This window comes from Larus michahellis, chromosome 6, assembly GCF_964199755.1.
Source record: "Larus michahellis chromosome 6, bLarMic1.1, whole genome shotgun sequence".
NCBI lineage: Eukaryota > Metazoa > Chordata > Aves > Charadriiformes > Laridae > Larus > Larus michahellis.
Genome location: NC_133901.1, coordinates 38301516 through 38322097, shown reverse-complemented (window position 1 = coordinate 38322097; position 20582 = coordinate 38301516). Strand labels below are relative to the sequence as shown.

Genomic DNA, 20582 nt, shown 5'->3' with positions numbered 1-20582 from the left:
TTCACTTCAGTATCAACACACACTGACTTTGCTGGTACTGAATGTAACAAAGGGTCTCTTTTCTCTCTTTTTAAGAACAGGCAGTAAGTCCCAGAGGTTCTCAGGTAATTAGGCAGTACCTGGTTTGTCAGCCTCTACGGAATCTTTTCAGGTAAGAAGTACTTAAAAATACCTTCTTCCATTTATGAAGCTCAGTAGTTCAGTGGAGGATTTTTTTTTAAATTCTCCAAAGAATTTTCTTTCACGGTTTCTGTTTTTTCTGAGTCAGTTTCCCTGTTATTACTATGCCTTCTTACTTGGTATGCCCACCTGCCTTCACCAACTCTGCATTCCACTTCCAAGAAAATAATCCGGTGTGATTCAAGTTCACAAACAATGTTTTAAGAAAGAAACAACCCCCCCAAAAAAAAAACCACCAACCAAAAAACGAGGAAGGTATCATTAACAGCAAAACCTGAACTCAAATATACCTATGGAATACAAAGGAATTATAAAAATATAAACCAAAAGGCATATTCAGGGATAAACAAATAAATTCCTCCCAAACCTTCTTCACAGTCGTGCTGATGTATCAGCAAGGACATGCATGACAACAGGACCAGATCTTACATTGTCACACTGATGTCAAAGCACAGTATGACACAGATGACAGCACTGCTACTCCATGCTTGTGCCAGCAAAACTGAGATCAAAATCTAGCACACACTTTTTACTACATTTTTGAAATCCAATTATGTATTGAATACATTTGTAATGTAACTCACTGCTTTTTTGCACCATGCTAAAAAGATCCATCCTACCAGTTAAATGATTCCACAGTGCAAATAATGGCAATTGAGAAATTTCAACTAGGCCATGGACTGTACAGATGATTATGATCAGTAAAAGGGATCTGTGGGCAGATTTACACTGAGCAATGAAGATCTCTGAGCCAGAACTGGCACCACCACTGACAGCGCTCATTTCAGAATCAGAACCATAGCCTGAGCTATTAACAGTATTCAGAGACTGCAGTCTCCATTTCCAGGCTTGCATTTCTCATACTCCAGTGAACCATGTGTCAGGATGCATACTTTAATAGAGTATCTGTGATTTGTAACACTTTTGCTGTGTCTCTCAGTTCTAGTTCCAGAAATTCAGTCCTTCCCTTTTAACAGAATAATATTCATTCAATTTCTCTGGGAATATAATTTATATTAGACAGTAAGCACCAAATGGCAAGGAAGGAATACACATCACTTTTCCTTGCTATATGAAAAAACCCCTCAGCAAAGATTTTAATGTTCCAGAAAAAATACTGCCTTGTGCTTAAGTTTCCAATAAGCCACTAAACTAGAGCTACCAAATAATTCTGGAAAGTTCTGTTTTCCTGAAAGAGAGGGATAATTCCATGAACAATTAAAAACATAAACATATGTGACACTGTTGCAATATAATTTAATCCCTAAACTGGGAAGAATTGAAATTTAAAGTAGTATGTAAGTCAGAACTGTTTATGTCATACATTTCTGTACAAAGCATTTTGGCTTCTCTGTCTGAACCAGAAACCCCAGCACTAAGACACTTTGATGGTAAGTGATGTAGCAATTTGCTGCCGAGAAGTTCTTAATTCACAGCCTTGCACAATGCCTAAGGCTGTATAGCTTGGGCAGAAGACAATGCCGGATTTGCCAGGATGGATAATTGCATGTTTATATTGTAATGGATACAGTACGCAGCTAATACTTTCACCACTGCTCCGTGTACCAGAGTTTCTGAAATCATTCACTGTTTTTGCCTATATATACCCAGAAAGCCTTTTTTCTTTCTTTCTTTTTTAAAAACCAACACCACACAACATCTTTTCCATTAGCTGACACTTTACAAACTGGAAACCTAAGGCAGATTTAAGAAAATTACATTTTTAACTGGAGAAAGAATAAAAAAAAAAAAGTCATGTGCTGGATGTAAACAAGCAGGCATAAACACAGCAAACAATGGTGAAAGTATTACAGTCTAGTAGTTGCATGCAATGTAGCAAGCAGCTGGCTTTTATAAGTAAGATTTGGCACACGCTATTGCTTTGTTTGCCCCATCAATTCTCCATTACTATCTTAACACTAAAATCTAAAAGAAAAAAAGAAGTCAGTAAAGTCAGATTTGGCTTTACAGGGCTGTGGACAACACTCTGCTTTCAACAGGAGGTTGGACCAGATGATTTCACAAGGTCCCTTCCTTCTGTGATCCTCTGTGTGTGTTTCTCTTCTCTCTTTCCCCTCACAGACAAGGGTGTGAGACAACTAAAATGTGTGACAGTGAAAAGTAAGGTTCGTTTCAAGAGATACTGCAGTATTTTTGGTTTAGAAAGAAGGCTCCGTGAACCATAATATTTTGGACAGAAAGAGTAATAATTAATAGCATTAAAAGAATTTCAAATAATGAAAACAAGTAGTAGGTGTTAACATACAGTAACTACAGGCTTGAATGTGGTACTATCCAAGTGGTGAGTTACTGACTCTCCTTTTAAGTACTTACTTCCATTTAGTCATATCTAGAGTCACCTGGATGGCACATGTGATCTGCTGCCTTGGCTGGGAAAGAAAATTTTCACCATCAGACGTGTATGCAAGATGTAGCCTGACAACATCAAGTCCTTTCTCATATATTTATACATGCAATTTGATGAAGTCTACTCCAACATATACATAAAACAATACAAAAACGCTACATATTCTTGCTCGGAAGGGAGCATCTGGTTTTGACACTCCAGTACTACAGGATGATTTCTCTGTATAGAAATAATATAGTACACAGACATAAAAGGCCAATTTGGAATTGCATATATGGAGGTGAAGGGGGCACTTATCTTCTTACCCACTATTAATTTAATATGTAAAAAGAACCCACAATCTAAAACCAGAAATCTCCCTGTAAAAACTGAGTGAATGGCTGGAGTATGGGAGCAGGGGCAGCAGTCAGAAGGACGTACAATGAACCAAAAACTTAAAACTTGTTAGTCTGAAAGTGCAGACACATAGAAGCACAAAAACCAAGTAGTTTCTACTGTCATTTGTTTAAAAAAAAAGAAACAAATCTGTAATTCCCCAACTACTCTGCTGACTCTAATTCAATGGTTTAAGCCTGGCAGACCTGAAGATGTGGGAGGAAAACGCCCGTCCCTCCTTGGGTGAAATAATAATGTATCTATGCTTTGGCTTTCACTCCCATGTCTGAGATTAAAAGGGTGAGGAGCTGCTTCCTCCTCTTCTGTCTCCCTCCCTCTACCTGAAATCACCATCTGTTTTTTAAGTGAATAAATCAACCTGTTTTTCTACTAACAAAGTTTTAATTTTTTTTTGTGGAAACACCTCAGCTCTTAAGAACACATACTTTTTATGGCAAGTGTGGCAACTCCAAACTCTAAAGATAACTTCTTAGGGTAACAACCTGCCCACACATTCAAGAAAGCAGGATGCAACTTTCAAGGAAAATCAGAGTGTGGATTTTATTTACAGATACACTGCTGAGCAGTTTTTTGCTCTATAAAGCCACAAAACCAGCAACACTATTACACAGAGAACTGGAAGGGTCATCTCATTTGTTGAAGATATTAAAGGTCTTAAACTAATGAAACTGGCAGAAGATCAGACCTTTGAGAGTTTGTTATATGGTACGTAAACATGAAATACAAGCAAAATCATATGTGTAGTTGTTTGCCAGAAAACAGAAATCGACTTTATGTTTATTTGGGAACATAAACTGACCTGGTACTAAATGGAGATTAGCATTTTTCAAAATGTCAGCATGTTAAACTGACATGTATGCAGACTGTGTCCCAAAACTGTTGCAGTACAGAGCATTGTCACAAGACATGTGCAAGGTACAGTCAGAATAATAATGACTGAGTTTATGATGCTAATGCAGATGTAAAGATAAACAAGTAAATATTTGTACAATATGAGATGACTTCCCAGGTATACTGTGAGGTAAAGAACATAGACATTTTTGGAAAATACGTATGTAGATGAACTAAGATAGGAAACAACCTATGTGTTATTTGTGCTTTAAGTTTTCCCCATAATGATACCTCAAGTTTGGTGATCCTGACTCAAGATGTTAAAAAGCCAAGTAATACAGCAAGGACAAATAACTGCCAGAAGCGTTTACTTGCAAGCATGCATATTTGATCATGGCACTAAACAGTTTTAACTCACCTCTTACTTGGTTTCTGCAGCACAAACCACAAACATAGCATTCCCAAGTAACACCATTTATGTGACTGATAAAAACCTGAAAAAGGAACAGGTGTACAACTATCCTTACGAGACGACAGGCACTTCTTCTAGGCTCTTTTTTAAAGGACATCAGATCTATCCTTTTCAGTCACACTGCATCTAGATGTATCAATCTTTGGATGACAGGACTGATAGAGTAAGCAATGAAAGCATCATTTGAGGAAGATAGGGCATAGAAACATCTGCTCGCTAATGACCAGTATAGAGCTATTTTTTCCTAAGTAATAAGGAAAGAAAATCTTCTCCTGGTTAAAAAAAAGATGACAACATAACAAGTACTAACTATGTTTATACCAGAAGCCTAGTTGCCTAAGTGAGCACAAATTAAAACACGGAAGTTCCCGCTTTCTGCCAGGGAAGCTGACAAGGAGCTGAGGGAAGGAAAGGTCAGCTCTGACCTACTTCGGTCAGACATGGCAAGAAAGTGATGAGAGGTGCAGGTCCAACCTGCTTGCTAACTGCCACTGCAGTCCTTCCTCATGTGCAATTGGTGTAGGACAGAAAAATGAAGAAAAAGGTATTTAACAAATTTCCCAATATATATATTTGTAATGAGTTAGCATCGCTCATAAATTTCAGACCAACAACAATGAAGTTTACCAACAATGAATTGTTGTTTGTCTCTCCTCCCCATAAGGTCTCAGGGGTCTCTTGGAAAAACAATCAATTATAAGACTGCAGTAAATGTCTTTTTTTCTCAAACACTTCCCTGCTTTGCTTTGTTTTCTCTAGCCTTTAAATAGAGGTTCAATTCATGTGTGCTACTGCCTGCATCTGACAGGATCTAACTCATTCCTACTACAGAAGTAAAAACAGGCAGAAAACCCTGCATGTGCAGAATAATTCTGCCATTAATAAAAGCAAAGGTAGAATTTAAATTAGACACTTATTAACTGGCCGAAAGAGAAACAGGATGATAAGAAGGTTTTCACCACTTGCTATCTTCCTTTCCGAGAAGTCCATGTTCTGAAAATTCCTGTAACTCTGCTGGACACAAGAGATCGAAGTCTGCTGTGATGTCTCTTACTGAGAGAAATCAAGTGACTGAAGAGCTCACAAGCTCTTGTGGACGAACCCAAGAATTTGCAACCAACAAAAGGAGAAAAAGGGAACCCATCCCAAAGGTATTCTGAGGTAACCAAAACATTTTCAAAAGGGTGATGCTGCAGATGCCTGAATGTGTGGCTAAACTGAGTTTGATTTTGCAAAGGAAATTAAAACCCACAGTAAAAGACTATTAGCTAAAGAAACAGGAAGACAAGGAATGGAATGGGGATGTAGCGAGGCTCTAGCTGAAATAAAAACAACTGGGTATGACAGAGAAAAAAAATGAATGCTTTGCCTCAGTTTTTTGGGGGTACTAGGGGTGGTGATGATGTACAGAGAACGGTGCAGAGAATGGCTGCTCAACGGTAATAAAGGCACAATCTGCAAAAGAAACACTCGAAAAGCCTAACACCATAAACTCTAAGGGAACCTACAGTTTCAATGCTAGAATTCGGAATGAAACAGCACACAGAATACACATTCAGCAGAAAGAATTTTTAAGTGCACCAAAATGATGCATTGTATCAGGTAAGAACTACAATCTCAATATACATTTTACACCTCTCATAAAATTAGGGAACACAGGTTCCTCATTCACTGCTTCCATGAACACGAGTTGTGAAAGCATTTTGAATAGAGTTTATGAACAGTCTGCCCTGTTCTTTCTCTCTCTGGAAAACTCACAGCAGTTCACTTGCGTATCTTCCAACAGAAACAAAGAATTCCACGAAACTTTGACTTGGTGAATTCTGTTCCCCTCTTTTTGGTCTATTTCTGTTAGGATGACTTTATTACTGCTTCAGCTATTGGTAGTTATTATTAATTTGAAGTCATAACCACTTTCCACCGTGTTCAATATCCTAATGGCATATTATTATCTGTACCTTCAATCCAGTTGTGTCACATTCTTCAACAAACTACACTTTCATACAGAAGCGCCTTCTTTTTCAAAAATAAGTTCTAGCATCAGTCTTAACATAATGCAACATTTAATATGTAGTCTCAAAAAACTGTCAATCTGTTTCCTTTGACCTTTTCATGTATTTCACATGACAGAATTCTTGTCTTTAATTTTACTATCTACCCTTACCTATTTCCATAACAGCAATATTCTGCTTATTGGGCACTATCCAGATAATGCCCAAATGTTCCTGTGCAAAATCAAGCTCCCAAAGCCTCTACAATTTAACAAAGATCAGATGTTTCAAGAGTCAAAAAAGGACTGAGGAATGTGGATGCTAATAAGCACACACAGCTATACATCCTGGATCAAATCTGACGATTTCAAATAAACAGCTTAAAAAAGGTATCTTAAGGGAAGCATCTTGCAGTTCCAGAGGCACTTCTATTACAGCTCATTCGTGCAGCACACCTTCCACTATTTAGTTGCTCTCAAGTATTATTCAGATTATCCCTGCAGGACTGGAATGAATGTTTTATGTATCTATGGTTAAGCTCGGACGTTGAAAAGCATATCTGATAATCTGCATTAACAACAGTATTTGGCAGCATTTTACAGTTAGGAACTCTATTTTTCAAAATATTCTCTCTATGTAATTACATGCTCGAAATGCTTCCTGAGGAACTCATCTGGAGAGTTTCTGCTTTTACTTTGATGTTGAAAAATTGCCCCCTGTGAATTGGTGTCCTTGTTCATTTACACTTCTCAATTATATTTTGATCAACAATTTCTTTCCCTGCTTCAGTCTTGCAATCCCCTGTAATCAGCAATGCATTGTTCTTTGGCATGCTATCAGTAAGCCCCCACAAGTTGGCCACAGAATACTTTTATTTCTTCATCTTTGCCGCCGTGGTAACAGCGTACATCCCAATAAGCATCAGATCTACTAAAGATTCTTACAAGCAGGCTGAAATGAAACTGGCATTGTCTGGAATGCACCTAATTAGGAATGCAACTACATCCTTACTCAAAAAATGAATGCCAGGGTTTCCTCAGCACTCTCTCTGTGCTGGCAGTCAGTATCTCTAAGGGATGGTGGAATAGCTGACTATCATTTCACCAAACCTCAAAAAAACCCTCTCATGGCAGTGTCTGAATAATGGTGTTCATTAAGTAGAAAGCTGCACATGTCCTTTTTAATGAATTTTTTCTTTTTTTATCTCCTGAGCTTTTGTCAGGACTCTGCAATTGCTGAGCTATTGAATACATTCAAATACAGCTGAATACACTTCAAGCCAAGTTGATTTCTAAGGCAAACACATCCATTGTTTAGGATAATGGGAGGTCCAGTACAGGTGGAGGCAGGCTCTTACCCCATCGGTCATAACTTCTCCAATTCAGAGAAGGAGGGTAGCTCTTTGCTACCCAGGGCTTCAGGTACAGCAAATAGGGCTATTTCTGATACTTTGTCTTTTCTTGCCTCGTCAAATTGCATGTGCAAAGCAGAAGTGGAAGACGGCACCGATAGAAATCTTTGTATTAAAACTGTCCATTTAGCTGTTGTGCAATGACGTACAGTTTTACAGATGCACTATGCACTAGTACATGTACACTGTGCACTTACTATGCATTATGGGTATGTACAGTCTCTTCAGATGCAACTATTTTCCCCTCATGCTTCAGAGAGAAGTACACATCATAAAACATCCTTTTCTTTTTTGAGTGACTGTCCACATACATACATGCATCACAGAGGACTGTGAGAATATACACTCAAGAGTTTCCTGCAGAGCAGTGTCCGCATCTTCATAGAGACTGACTGAAGCTTTGTTACACTCCTCAGTGCGTTGCCCAAAAATGAAAAACTCCATAAAAGAATAGTTAGTCATGATCATCTGGAGTTCAAGCCCAGGACAACTGGACATATAAAAGACTCAGATCTCACTAAGGAGCAGACAGAAACAACTCTGTAATCTTAAAAAAAAAGAGTCCCTGAGTCACTAAGGAAGGCAGGATGAGCAATGCAGGCATTAAATGAAGCCTAACTGATCCAGAAAAAAAAAAGAGACATCCTAACCAAAACTCTTAGCCTATTCACTGAAACAAGAACTCATCAGAAGACCTAACAGAGGATCAGCCTCAGTCTGGTTTGTTTTGCCAGATAAATCCAACACACATAAACACCTCCTGCTGTGGGCAAGATGTATGTTTTGGAATCTCTCCTCAGTATATAAACAATTTCATAACTGACAACTGCAATACAGATAAGACATTTTAAAGAGTTTGCACATTTGAATTCCTACTGGAACTTTTTAACTTACGCACTGCAATGTGTTATGATTCACTAATATTCTCCATATTAGAATCATAGAACAGTTTGGGCTGGAAGGAACCTTTAAAGTTCTAGTTCCAACCCCTCTGCCATGGGCAGGGACATCTTCAACTAGATCACACTGCTCAGAGCCCGGTCCAACCTGACCTTGAAGGCTTGCAGGGATGGGGCATCTACTACCTCTCTGGGCAACCTGAGCTAGTGTTTCACCATCCTCATTGCAACAAACTTCTTCCTTGTATCTAGGCTGAATCTACCCTCTTTCAGTTTAAAACCATTACCCCTTGTCCTATTGCGCCACTCGATAAAAATTCCCTCCCCATCTTTCCTGTAGGCCCCCTTCAGGTACTGAAAGGCTGCTATTACGGTCTCCCCGGAGCCTTCTCTTCTCCAGGCTGAACAACAGGCTCCAGCCCTCTGATCATCTTCGTGGCCCTGCTCTGGACCTGTTCCAACAGGTCCATGTCCTTCTTATGTCGGGGGCCCCTGAGCTGGACGCAGTACTCCAGGTGGGGTCTCACCAGAGCAGAGCAGAGGGGCACAATCACCTCCCTCGACCTGCTGGTCACACTAGCCTGTAAAACGTTTTCATAGTTAAAAGAAAAGAGAAATCTGTTTCTTACTTTCTTCTCAACTGAAAAGATCATGCATATTGATGAACATACAGATATTGCAGCTCAGTTGTTACATCATTTGAAATGGGATTTGTGGACTGAAGATATTTGGTGGAAATTCTGCATCTGACAAAATTCTGTTGCAAATTTTAAAAACAAGCTGTTCTGAAGCATTTTCTTGAACTTCACGAAGAACACTAGGATAAGTGCATTGATTGTGACTGTGTAAGATTGACAGAAATCAGGCTGTTAAATCTCCTGGTGTGAAGCTGACGAAACTTCAACACAATATTATCAGGAACACTGAATATTCTCTCCATTCCTACATTCCACTAAACAAGGTTAAGGTTGAAGAGCTACAAGCAGATTTGGGTTTGTAGGCACAAGGTCATAATTAATGAAGTGAATGAAGATCTTTATCAACCACACACAAATAAATATTTTTTAAGAACAAAACACATTTTTATGCAACATTCTGATCTGTCACTCAATGGAATTCTAGCCGCCTTGAGTTATAATCGTGTGTTTCTTTGTAATCCAGATTTCACGATCAATTCAATCTGGATATGAGCTTAGGGGCATTGTCTACGTACACAGTTCTCAATTCTCCTGAAAATGCCCTGATGTATTGAACTATCAGAGAAATCAATATTAAACGAACAAATAAAAAACTTACCCGAATCATCATGACTGAGCATCTGATGTTATGAATTGTATCATACACCTTCTTCGAAATGTCCACAAACTGGTTATCATCAAACAGATGCACTGTGTTCTTGCTTAAGCTCTCCAATGCAATATTTACTTGACTAATAAACTCTGGAATCACTATTTAAAAAAGAAAGCACAAACAGAATTCAGTGAGCACAAAAAGGATAGAACATAACTTTTCTTTCTGGCAAACTGCCTCACATTGATTAAACCTTTATTTAAAAAAAGCGTTATAGTAATAACATGATTAGTTTTAAGTGCGAACACATTTGTCATTTTTATCACAGTGATAAAAATGCACTTGGTGGGCATGTTAAGTTGTGGATGGTTATACAGTACAACAAGGAAGAAGAAAGTTTTAAAAGGGTGGTCAGGGAAGCAGATGCCAGTGATTCCAATAGTAATTTTACCCAAGAATCAGGATGAATAACCTGGCTCAAAGTTGGACCTACTATTAAACAGGCTCCTACTATTTCAGAGTCTGCTTTCAGTCTGAACAGAAGCAAAACTACCAAAAGTTTGATGCTTATTCTCCAAATTAAAAAGTCCCACAACTGTAACCTGGACTTACCAAGGCAGTTCACCTGTTTGACTGAATCAAACAAATCGTAAAATTGTAAATACCAGTTTGATATTAACCTGTGCTGTACCCAGAATGTCCTGGAAATTTTCTTGCAGTGCTCCATGGCCTTATTTTGCCCAGTGACCTGGTCCCATTATATGTTCCTTGATCCTTCACATCAATTTGAAGCAAAGGAAACCCAACACAGAGAATATAGTGTGAAGAGAGAATGCAGCTGGAAAACCCATCATGCACAGAAGGACCTCAAACAAGCACAGATCAAACTCATTTGCAACAACTCATTTCCTATCACTTGGAGACTGAAGACACAGAAGAAATGGAAGTAAGGGGATAGAACTTCTGTAATATTGAATATGAATAACATACACTTTGTGGAACAGAAGCTTTTTTCAGGCAATGTGTTGGTTTCAAATACAAGTCCAATAAGCTTTCCATCCCTTCCTCCACCATTAAGCATTGTGTAGTTCATAAATTCATACCACATGAAAGCAACACGACTAATACCTGAAGTACAAATCATTTCGGGCAAATTTTGATGTTTATAAGAAATTTTTGCGTAGACAAAGCTTCAGCTAAAGTCAACAGAACTTCTGAATTAGAAAACCTGGCATTAGCAAAGATGCCACAATAACGCTTTAACCCCTAACTTCACGTGGGGAAACCCACGTAACCCTAGGAGACATTGGAATTCATTCTTAAATTACAGTAACTTCACTGTCTTTGAGCTCAGCCATTTCTCTCTAGAGTGTAGAACCTTTACTTCATATGTCAGTTCTCAGAAATAGCAAACTTCAGTTAATTCAGTGGTAATGGGAAGGTAAATTTTCCTCCGTAAAATAGGTCTCCACAAGTGTGAGACAAGTAGATGCCATTTAATTTAAAAAATAGGGTATTTAAAATCCTTTCTTCCTTCTTCAGATTATCACTTGAATTACCTTGCCTTCTGAAAAGGTCAATGGGAAGAACAGATTTCTTACATGGCATGGAAAAGAGACAACGTACATTTTTCATTAGCAACCAAATGGCATAATTAAGGAGAATGAGTGCCTATCTATTTAGTGCTCGCTTAAATTGTTGGGGTTTTCTAAAGAAACACAATTATACAGTTTTAGAAAATGAATTTTTTTTTTCCTGTTAAACAAAGACTTTGGCCCCTAGGCCATCAAGATAATTGCAAGTGTGACAATTGGCAATTTTGAAGTAAACAGTCACCTCATACGTTTACATAAAATTAAACGTTCAGCTCTTCACATCCATTGTAAAAATGCTGCAAAGGAGAATATAAGAAGTTTCCAGGAATTCAAAATTTTCATTAAATAGTCAAAACCATGAGGTGTTTTCCAGAGCCTCTTACACCCTCACTTCTCAGTTCACTGTATTTCATAGACTTTCACTTGCATTGTTATAAGGCACAGACTCCTGCTTACCAGCAGCATGTTCAGTGGCTGATAACTGCCTGTGGGTCTCTTCTTCTACGGGACAGGATATTTCTTCTCAGTTACCTAGTCAGGCTCCATCCTGCACTCCATCCTTATTCCTTATGCTTATTAATGGCCTTTTTACAGCTCCATTTGAGGCCAAACTCATTATCACAGCGTGTTTCTTTGTCAGAATGAATAAATCACTCATGAAAAAGGATTTTAGGCAAATATGTACTCTATAGCTCATATGCTACTGGTGGAGTCAGTGCTAAACCACAGGCTGCACTTAATTGCAGAAACATGATCTCAGTGGCTTCCCTTTGATAACATTTTTGAGATGGCTGCTTTTCATCAGTATCTTTTTTATGCACAGACAATTAAAACACAAGACTAAACTGTAATGCTAAAATATGTAAGTAACAACCTGCTAATGAAGTATAAAAATACATTTGAGCTACTATAAGGTTATCAAATAGTTTGTATTATTTGGTCATTTAGCCTCTACCTGATTAGATAATTCCCTCAAATCCAAGACTCCTTTCTTGATTTGTATGCAATTTATTTAATTTTTGAGTTCCTAACCAAATAACTACTTAAAAAGAGAGTTTGGTGGATATACAAGTTTTTATCCATGGATCACTGGCACCAAAAATACTTTACTTCACACACCCTCAAATGGTTCAGGCATTGCTCTGAAACGGTGCATTAAGTGGACTAGAACCACACTCATAATATGCATCTTTCCTGTACCCTACTTTATTCTTCTGGGCAGCCTAAATATAGAGGAGAAGTGGATTCAGGTAAAAATAGGTTGGACAAGATTGATTTTTTTTTATCTTTCAAAAGCAAAGAAAAATTAAGCAAATTGCAAGTAAAGTGAAAACTGTTGTACAATTGAGAAATATTATGAGATGTTTGTTATTTTAATATTGAAATATTTCTGAAAAAAACACAGAATTTTTATTTGATTTTTTTTTTCTTCCCCCTCCCCCACAATGAAAACAATGAGTAAATTTTAACATGAACATCTGAAATCCTGTCTTTCCTGAGGGGGAACGTGTGGAAAGGAGGAGTACGTTTTGGAAAATACCAATACTGCTCGTAATCTGCTTTGAAAAGTCCTTAAACTAATGTACAGATTTCACACTGCCAAAACATATTCTGCACTCTTCTTGAAATTATGCTTATTTATTTTAAAATTCATCACGTCTTCCCTAATTCCTCTCTTGTTTTAAATAAACAATACTATTTGTCTTTCCTTGTAGGCCATGGTTTCTTAGACCTCAAATATTTTTTCATTGATTTTGTCATCTTCAACCAAAACCAACTAACGAATCCTGTTTGCAGTTTAACAGCTGTCACAGCCCAACTCTTAATTCAGAGGCTACCACATTTAGACGTCACAATCGCATTAGGTAATAAAGAAAAGGAAACTTCGCTAACCACTTTATTCCAATTAGCAACTCTGTGCCTGTTATTTTTAATAACAAAATCATCAAGAGAACACCTTTTCCACTGTGCAGAAGGCCAATGAGAACAGGTGAAACATGAGCTATCCTACTTGCACCTTTGAATGAAGTTAAGTGATTAACATCACTACATCGGCAATCACAATAGCTTGATATTGAAAAAGCAACAGTCTCCACAGCTAAAATTCCCACACATATGCAACACTCACCTGAACAATGCCTTAACAAAATGAATATAACAGACGTGGACAGATATGACCTCCCAGAACTGATCAAAAAATAACGACTTCTTTTTATTTTTTCATTTTTTTTTCAATTCAAAATGCTTATGATTTTCAATTGGTAAAAAAAACCAAAAACACCACCAACAAACAAACAAACACCATCTCATTTCATTTATTTGACAAAGGAGGAAAAAATCGCTGAGAAGCATCTTCATAAAAAATGAAACACATTACTTATTTTTCATCATTCTTATAGTCTGAAAATAAGACTATTTGTTAGGCTGCCATCTCTGCAGGGCAATCCCCAGTTCCCATCCCTTGTGCTCATGTAGGAATATAGGCAGGGCATGGGTGTCCCTCTCAGCTCCTCTCAACTTAGAATGCCATAGTTTCTCAAAGGATGTCAAGGGAGAGTAGTTGTGGTGCATTACTGGATGCACATACACACAATTAATCTCAAGAAAAATAATGTGTGGTAAATAACCAAACTTTCACCTTCAATGTTTATCTGTATGCATAAACACTGAGAGCAACTTACTGTATGGTGTAAATAGACTGGAAAAATGTTCAAGAGCTCCCACTAGAATGAAGACTGAAGAACTACTCTTTCAAAGGCAGCTTTGAAAGGGAAATGAAAACGCAGTGCCCAGATGAATGAATGAAGCTCTCAGACCTACACATCCCAGCTACAGGCAGACTCTGCAACCTGCCTCAGCTATTGCTTGAACTTAAGTTCAACAAAGAAGAAAACTCTCCTTGCCAGATCTCCTTGTCCTTTGTCAGCCATCCAGAGACATCTGTACTCAAATAGAAGAGCCACAGGACTGTTTGGTAGGAAATACGAAAACATGAGTAGCCTTCCTAAAAAGTTTGTCTTGTCAATATACAAAAATACAGAATACTCAGAGCAAATAAGAAGTTTCAACTACTGAAGCACTCACAATAAAAATCACATGATCATTAGTACCTAAACTGAACCTCTAATACCAAAGTGAGTAAAGACTGCAGGAGAACTTAATGAGAACAGCATTAAGGATTTGTACCCACACCAAACTGAGTGGTGCCGCTGACAAGCCTGAGGGATGGGACACCATCCAGAGGGACCTGGACAAGCTTCAGAAGTGGGCCCATGTGAACCCCATGAGGTTCAACAAGGCCAAGGACAGGGACTTTCACCTGGGTTGGGGCAATCCCCCAATCACTGGGGATCACAGGCTGAACGATGAAGGGACTGAGAGCAGCCCTGCTGAGAAAAACTTGCGGGTACTGGTGGATGAAAAGCTGGACGTGAGCCATCAGTGTGTGCTCACAGCCCAGAAAGCCAACCCCACCTTGGGCTGCATCAAAAGCAGCATGGTCAGCAGGTTGAGGGAGGTGATTCTGCCCCTCTGCTCTGCTCTGGTGAGACCCCACCTGGAGTCCAGCATCCAGCTCAGGGGCCCCCAACATAAGAAGGACATGGACTTCTTGTAGCAAGTCCAGAGCAGGGCCACAAAAATGATCAGTGGGCTGGAGCACCTCTGCTGTGAGGACAAACTGAGAGAGCTACCTCATTTTGAGTAAGTATTCACATTATGTCTATGAAAAGTGACTGACATTTAAAGGAGAAAAATTAATTCTGCTGACATTTTTGGTGGGCTTTAAATCTCCTGACCAGTATTGCTTTCTGTACTACTGAACAATTAGATCTGCACTGCTGTGTAACACATGTATTTTAGTACAACAAAGGAACACAAAAATGACATGACCCGTATGAATACTAGGTGACATTCAGAACACTGCACTCACACACTGCATACATACAAAACGAATCAGAACCCAAAGAATCACAGGAATTAGTGCCATTTGCTTTCGCCTTTTATTAATCGTGCATGGAGATTGTTTTTTAAATGTCTCTGACACATTCACCTCCAAAAACAGAGTGTTTATGTACTCTGCCCACTACTGTTTAAATATTAAAGAATATTTAAATGTACATCTTATGTGTTACGCTTAATTGTACATATGAAAACACCTCTTTAGAGTGGAGGCCATTACTCACACACCAAGATGCCACAGTGAAACAGTATGAAAGCATGATGTATGCAAGCCAAAGAACAGCTGTGAAACAAAAATAAAAAAAGAAAAATACGAAAAAGCTTTTGGGAAAAAATGGTGTTGACAAAAACCAGTAAAAAGAATAATATTAAAATCTGTTCAAAAACACAATTCCACATTTCTATTTAAAATTTTGTACCATATTCTTTGTTATTTACTGTTTAAATTCTCTTCAGTTGAACAATTTCTATTTCTATCCAAAATGTCCTCTAAACTAAAACAAGTTTTTCCTAAGAGCGTTGAATTTTACCCAATTGCTGGACCGTGTCAGAATATTTTTTCACAGCCCATACAACAAGTCCGCTGATAACTGACACTGATCCCATTTTTAAAATATGCCTTCTGTATTATAGTTTCTAAACACCACACCTAATGATATGAAATACATTGGTTTTACACTAAATCAGTTATCATAAAGCCAATCACCTAGTATCCTCCTGACGTTTAATCATGTTCTTGGCTCATCAACTCCTTTCACAGTATAGGTATTTTTATCATTATGAGGAAAACTCAAGGCATTTTGAACAATGGAAGACAGACAGAACTTCAAAAAAACGGTTATATCTCTTTATAAAACACCCTTAAAAACTTAGAAAAACTTACTGAACAATCTGACAAAGCACCTACTGAACTTTGAGAGCCTGATCTAAAATCTACCCATACCTTAGGGGGCTCTTGCTTTGACCTCAGTAGGTCTGGGATGACACTGTGATAGATACTGGCCTTTGATTAGACCCCATATATTGCAGTATGTTAACCCACACTCTTTCCTAAATACAGGAACTGTATTGTCCATCAAATCTGAAATTCTCCTTTTCTAAGAGTAAAAGTTTAACATTTCCATTTCAGAGAAATATACCATTGATCCTTTTAGTTTCTGTAGGTAAAAATTATCAGGAGCTCCTGATTAGGAAGAAGAAATCTACCCTTGTAACAGACAGCTCATAGTTGATAATTTTTTAAGACTCTCCTGACTTCCCTATTTAAAGGAAGAAGCTTATATGATCCTTATAAAGAAAAGAGCTGCCAGGTACACTTAAATCCTGACAGCAGGTAAAGGCTATAGGCAAGCAGCAAGGGTAGAGGCAAACCTTCCATCCCGCAGGTTAACATTCCAGAAAAGCAACAGTGGTAAAGCAAAAAATACCCAAGACAAAAGTGATAGAAGAGTAGAAACAAAAGTAAAATAAAAAGGAAGAAGAAAAAAAGTAGCAAAGCAACTCTCTCTCTCTCTCTCTAAATATATATATATATGATAAAAATGATACTTTTTTCCATCAGGAAAAAATATATAATTTTTTCTTGTCATGTGAGTTAATTCACTATTTCTTCTCTGCATGCCTTTTCATCTTCCTCTATGCTTTTCAACACAGCTTGAGTTTAATTTTTATTGTGTTCACCTGATTTTGTTTAGCACTGAGAAAGCCACGTAGTAAAAGTAACAAATGCTTGAACTCTACCCTCCTAATGATGCTTTTCAATACTATATCCTGGAATTGCACACTGTGTTAGGTTGAACTAATCTAGAATTTATTCATGGGAATAGAATATTTGCTTTAAGGATGTCCTTCATCTTTCAGCACGAAGTTCAGATGAGTCCTCCTGTGGCAGCATAAGCAGAGAGTTGTGGCAAGTGGTGTGTATCTCAAGTATTTTATTATACCTCATAATCTGATCACCTAGCATGAAAGTCAGCATCATGGGTACAGACAGTTTGTTTCCAGAGGATTTAAATAGTTTTCCAGTTGTGGGAATTCAGCTAAAGTGAAGCATAAGCAAAGTACGGTTGAAAAGATTAAGAACACAGCTACCACTTAAATGCAGAGTCATACCAGAGTAAATAGGAAATCTAGTTAATAACTTCACAGTCTTATTCAGTACTTATTTAATTTCACTTTTGGAACCCAAAGAATACTTTGCACTTCTTGAGATTTAAAAACAAGCATTTGCAAGTTTCTTAGAGAGAGTTTTATCTACGAATTTCAGGTAGGAAGAACAATGTATAGTCCGGTGATACAATTTTACTGCTAAGTATTATGTCTATTCTTAATGCCATCTCAACCAAAAATGATATACCAAGAACTAATAAATAAATCAAACTAAAAACATCTAAAGGAAGACAACTGAACTGGCCAAGCCATACCATCTGAAATATGAGGGCTTCTGGCAGAAACTTGAGTTACACCACCCAAGGCATGCTACATAGAATGGAATAAACCATTTAATGACTGATGGAGACATCTTCATTAGATGTGTTCAAAAATACATTTAAATAATAATGGAATTAATGCAAAGAAAGAGCATTAAGGCCTTTGACACCGTCCCCCACAGCATTCTCCTGGAGAAGCTGGTGAATCATGGCATAGACAAGTGTACTCTTCGCTGGGTTAAAAACTGGCTGGATGGCCGTGCCCAGAGAGTTGCGATTAATGGGGTGAAATCCTCTTGGTGGCCGGTCACCAGCAGTGTCCCTCAGGGCTCAGTTCTGGGGCCAGTTTTGTTTAATATCTTTATCAATGATCTGGATGAGGGGATTGAGTGCACCCTCAGTAAGTTCGCAGATGACACCAAACTAGGTGGGAGTGTTGATCTGCTTGAGGGTAGGAAGGCTCTACAGAGGGACCCGGACAGGCTGGATCGATGGGCCAAGGCCAACTGTATGAGGTTTAAGAAGGCCAAGTGCCGGGTCCTGCATTTCGGTCACAACAACCCCAAGCAACGCTACAGGCTTGGGGAAGAGTGGCTGGAAAGCTGCCTGGCAGAAAAGGACCTGGGGGTGCTGGTGGACGGCCAGCTTAACATGAGTCAGCAGTGTGCCCAGGTGGCCAAGAAGGCCAACAGCATTCTGGCTCGTATCAGGAATAGTGTGGCCAGCAGGAGCAGGGAAGTGATGGTGCCTCTGTACTTGGCACTGGTGAGGCCTCACCTCGAGTACTGTGTTCAGTTCTGGGCCCCTCTGTACAAGAGGGACATTGAAGTGCTGGAGCGTGTCCAGAGGAGAGCTACCAGGCTGGTGAGGGGTCGGGAGACCACGTCACACAGGGAGAGGCTGAGGGAGCTGGCCATGTTTAGTTTGGAGAAGGGGAGGCTGAGGGGAGACCTCATCGCCCTCTACAGCTACCTGAAAGGAGGTTGTAGAGAGGTGGGTGTTGGCCTCTTCTCCCAAGTGAATAATGACAGGACCAGAGGAAATGGTCTGAAGCTGCGGCAGGGAGGTTTAGATTAGATATTAGGAAGAATTACTTTACTGAAAGAGTGGTCAGGCACTGGAACGGCCTGCCCAGGGAGGTGGTTGAGTCATCAGCCCTAGAGGTATTTAAGAAACGTGTAGATTTGGCACTTCAGGGCATGCTCTAGTGGCAGAGATTTTAGGTTGGTGGGTTTTGTTGGTTGGTTGGTTGGGGGTGTGTGCGTGTCTGTGCGTGTCTGTGGGGGGGTTTGACTTGATGATCTCAAAGGTCCTTTCCAACCATGAAGCTTCTATGCTTCTATTCTGTGTTCCCTGCAAAAGGTTGAACTGGATAATGTGAACAGTTTTTTGAAACTCCAATCACTTACGACTCTGTTACAAATCCACATAATACAATGCTAATTGTATTGATCAAGCTGTTTCTAAATTTGACTTCACTATGGTACAGAGGCTTAGCTTCAAGCCTGTATTTTTGTGATACAATGTTAAATTGGTGACATTTAATTACAACACTGTATCAGATGACTGTCCGAGACATACATATACATACAGATATATATGTGAAAGGAGTAGAAGAGCTTTGTGACTGTGTGCATTTGATATACCCCTTCTACTTCTTCAAGTATTACCATTCATATTTACTCACCTTTTTTTGGTAACAAGCTTTTACGTAGAAAAAGGGGTTAACATTTTTGGAAATTTTAACACATGAAACACTTAACTCGTGTTCCTCTGCCAATCTCAATGCTAGGCCAATATAGGGGAGAAAAGATCTCCGAATCCCCCATTGTCCCTGCCCCTGACTATTTAGAGCATAAAGGACTATAAATGATCCTTGTGGGATTTAGTACTTATGCTGAAGTTTTTGCATACTGGAAGCGTAATACAACATGAAGTAGCCAAGGCAGAGGCCTGCTGCACATAAAGTTGCGTACTAAAAGCAAGATATAATTAGTATTTGCTTCTCTTTAACCCAGACATACACATACCAGAATAGTGAAACCAGAAACTGTGTAGAAGCACCTTGCAGCACTGTATGCACTTGCAGGGTTCTGAGAGTACTGGCATAACCAACAAGCATTTAGTAACACAGCTACGCATGTATGTAAAAAAATGTATCTTCAGAAAATTCTGTATTTATATCTAAATTTATAAATATTTATTTATATTATACATTTACATATATATTTATATGTAAGCTATGATGAATATATGACAGCAGTTTTGTGGTATTATATCTTCATAGCTAATAAGGGTAAGATTTTGAAGAGTTAACTGTCCTGAATATGAGCCGATTGATAATGACTGAGACCCAATTATTGGCAGTGTGTATTATTAATTAATGGCAATCCAGTAAATTGCTGCTTTTACATTTTAATAGGCCCTAACTTATTCCTCTTTTAAACACACCCATTACAGGGATTTAACTTCCTACTTGGAAAACATAGTTAAAGACAATTTAGATACATATAAGCCATTGTTACTTTGTAAGACAGCCAACTGGACATGTAGGGGTATGGGTAGAGCTTAACTGCTTGTGACTTTGGAACCTGCGAGCCTCTGGACTTTCCCCGACCCAATTCCCTGCACAGCCTGGCAAATACACCTAACGCTGCAGCTGGGAATTACGGCAGTGCCTGCAATTAAACGTCACAGTTCAAGACATCAGTGGTGACTTAAAGGGATATTTCCCCCCCTCACTGCACAAATGTCCAGAAA

The 20582-nt window shown here is 38.7% G+C and overlaps 1 protein-coding gene across 7 annotated transcripts in view; it reads right to left on the bottom strand.

Annotated features, from left to right (window-relative positions):
* CTNNA3 (catenin alpha 3) overlaps positions 1–20582 on the bottom strand; it is a 542113-nt gene that overhangs the window by 94770 nt on the left and 426761 nt on the right. For all 7 annotated transcript variants that reach the window (XM_074592075.1, XM_074592077.1, XM_074592076.1 and 4 more), the window contains one exon: positions 9845–9996. In XM_074592075.1, the coding sequence (XP_074448176.1) occupies positions 9845–9996 (152 nt within the window). The remainder of the gene's footprint in view (positions 1–9844; positions 9997–20582) is intronic.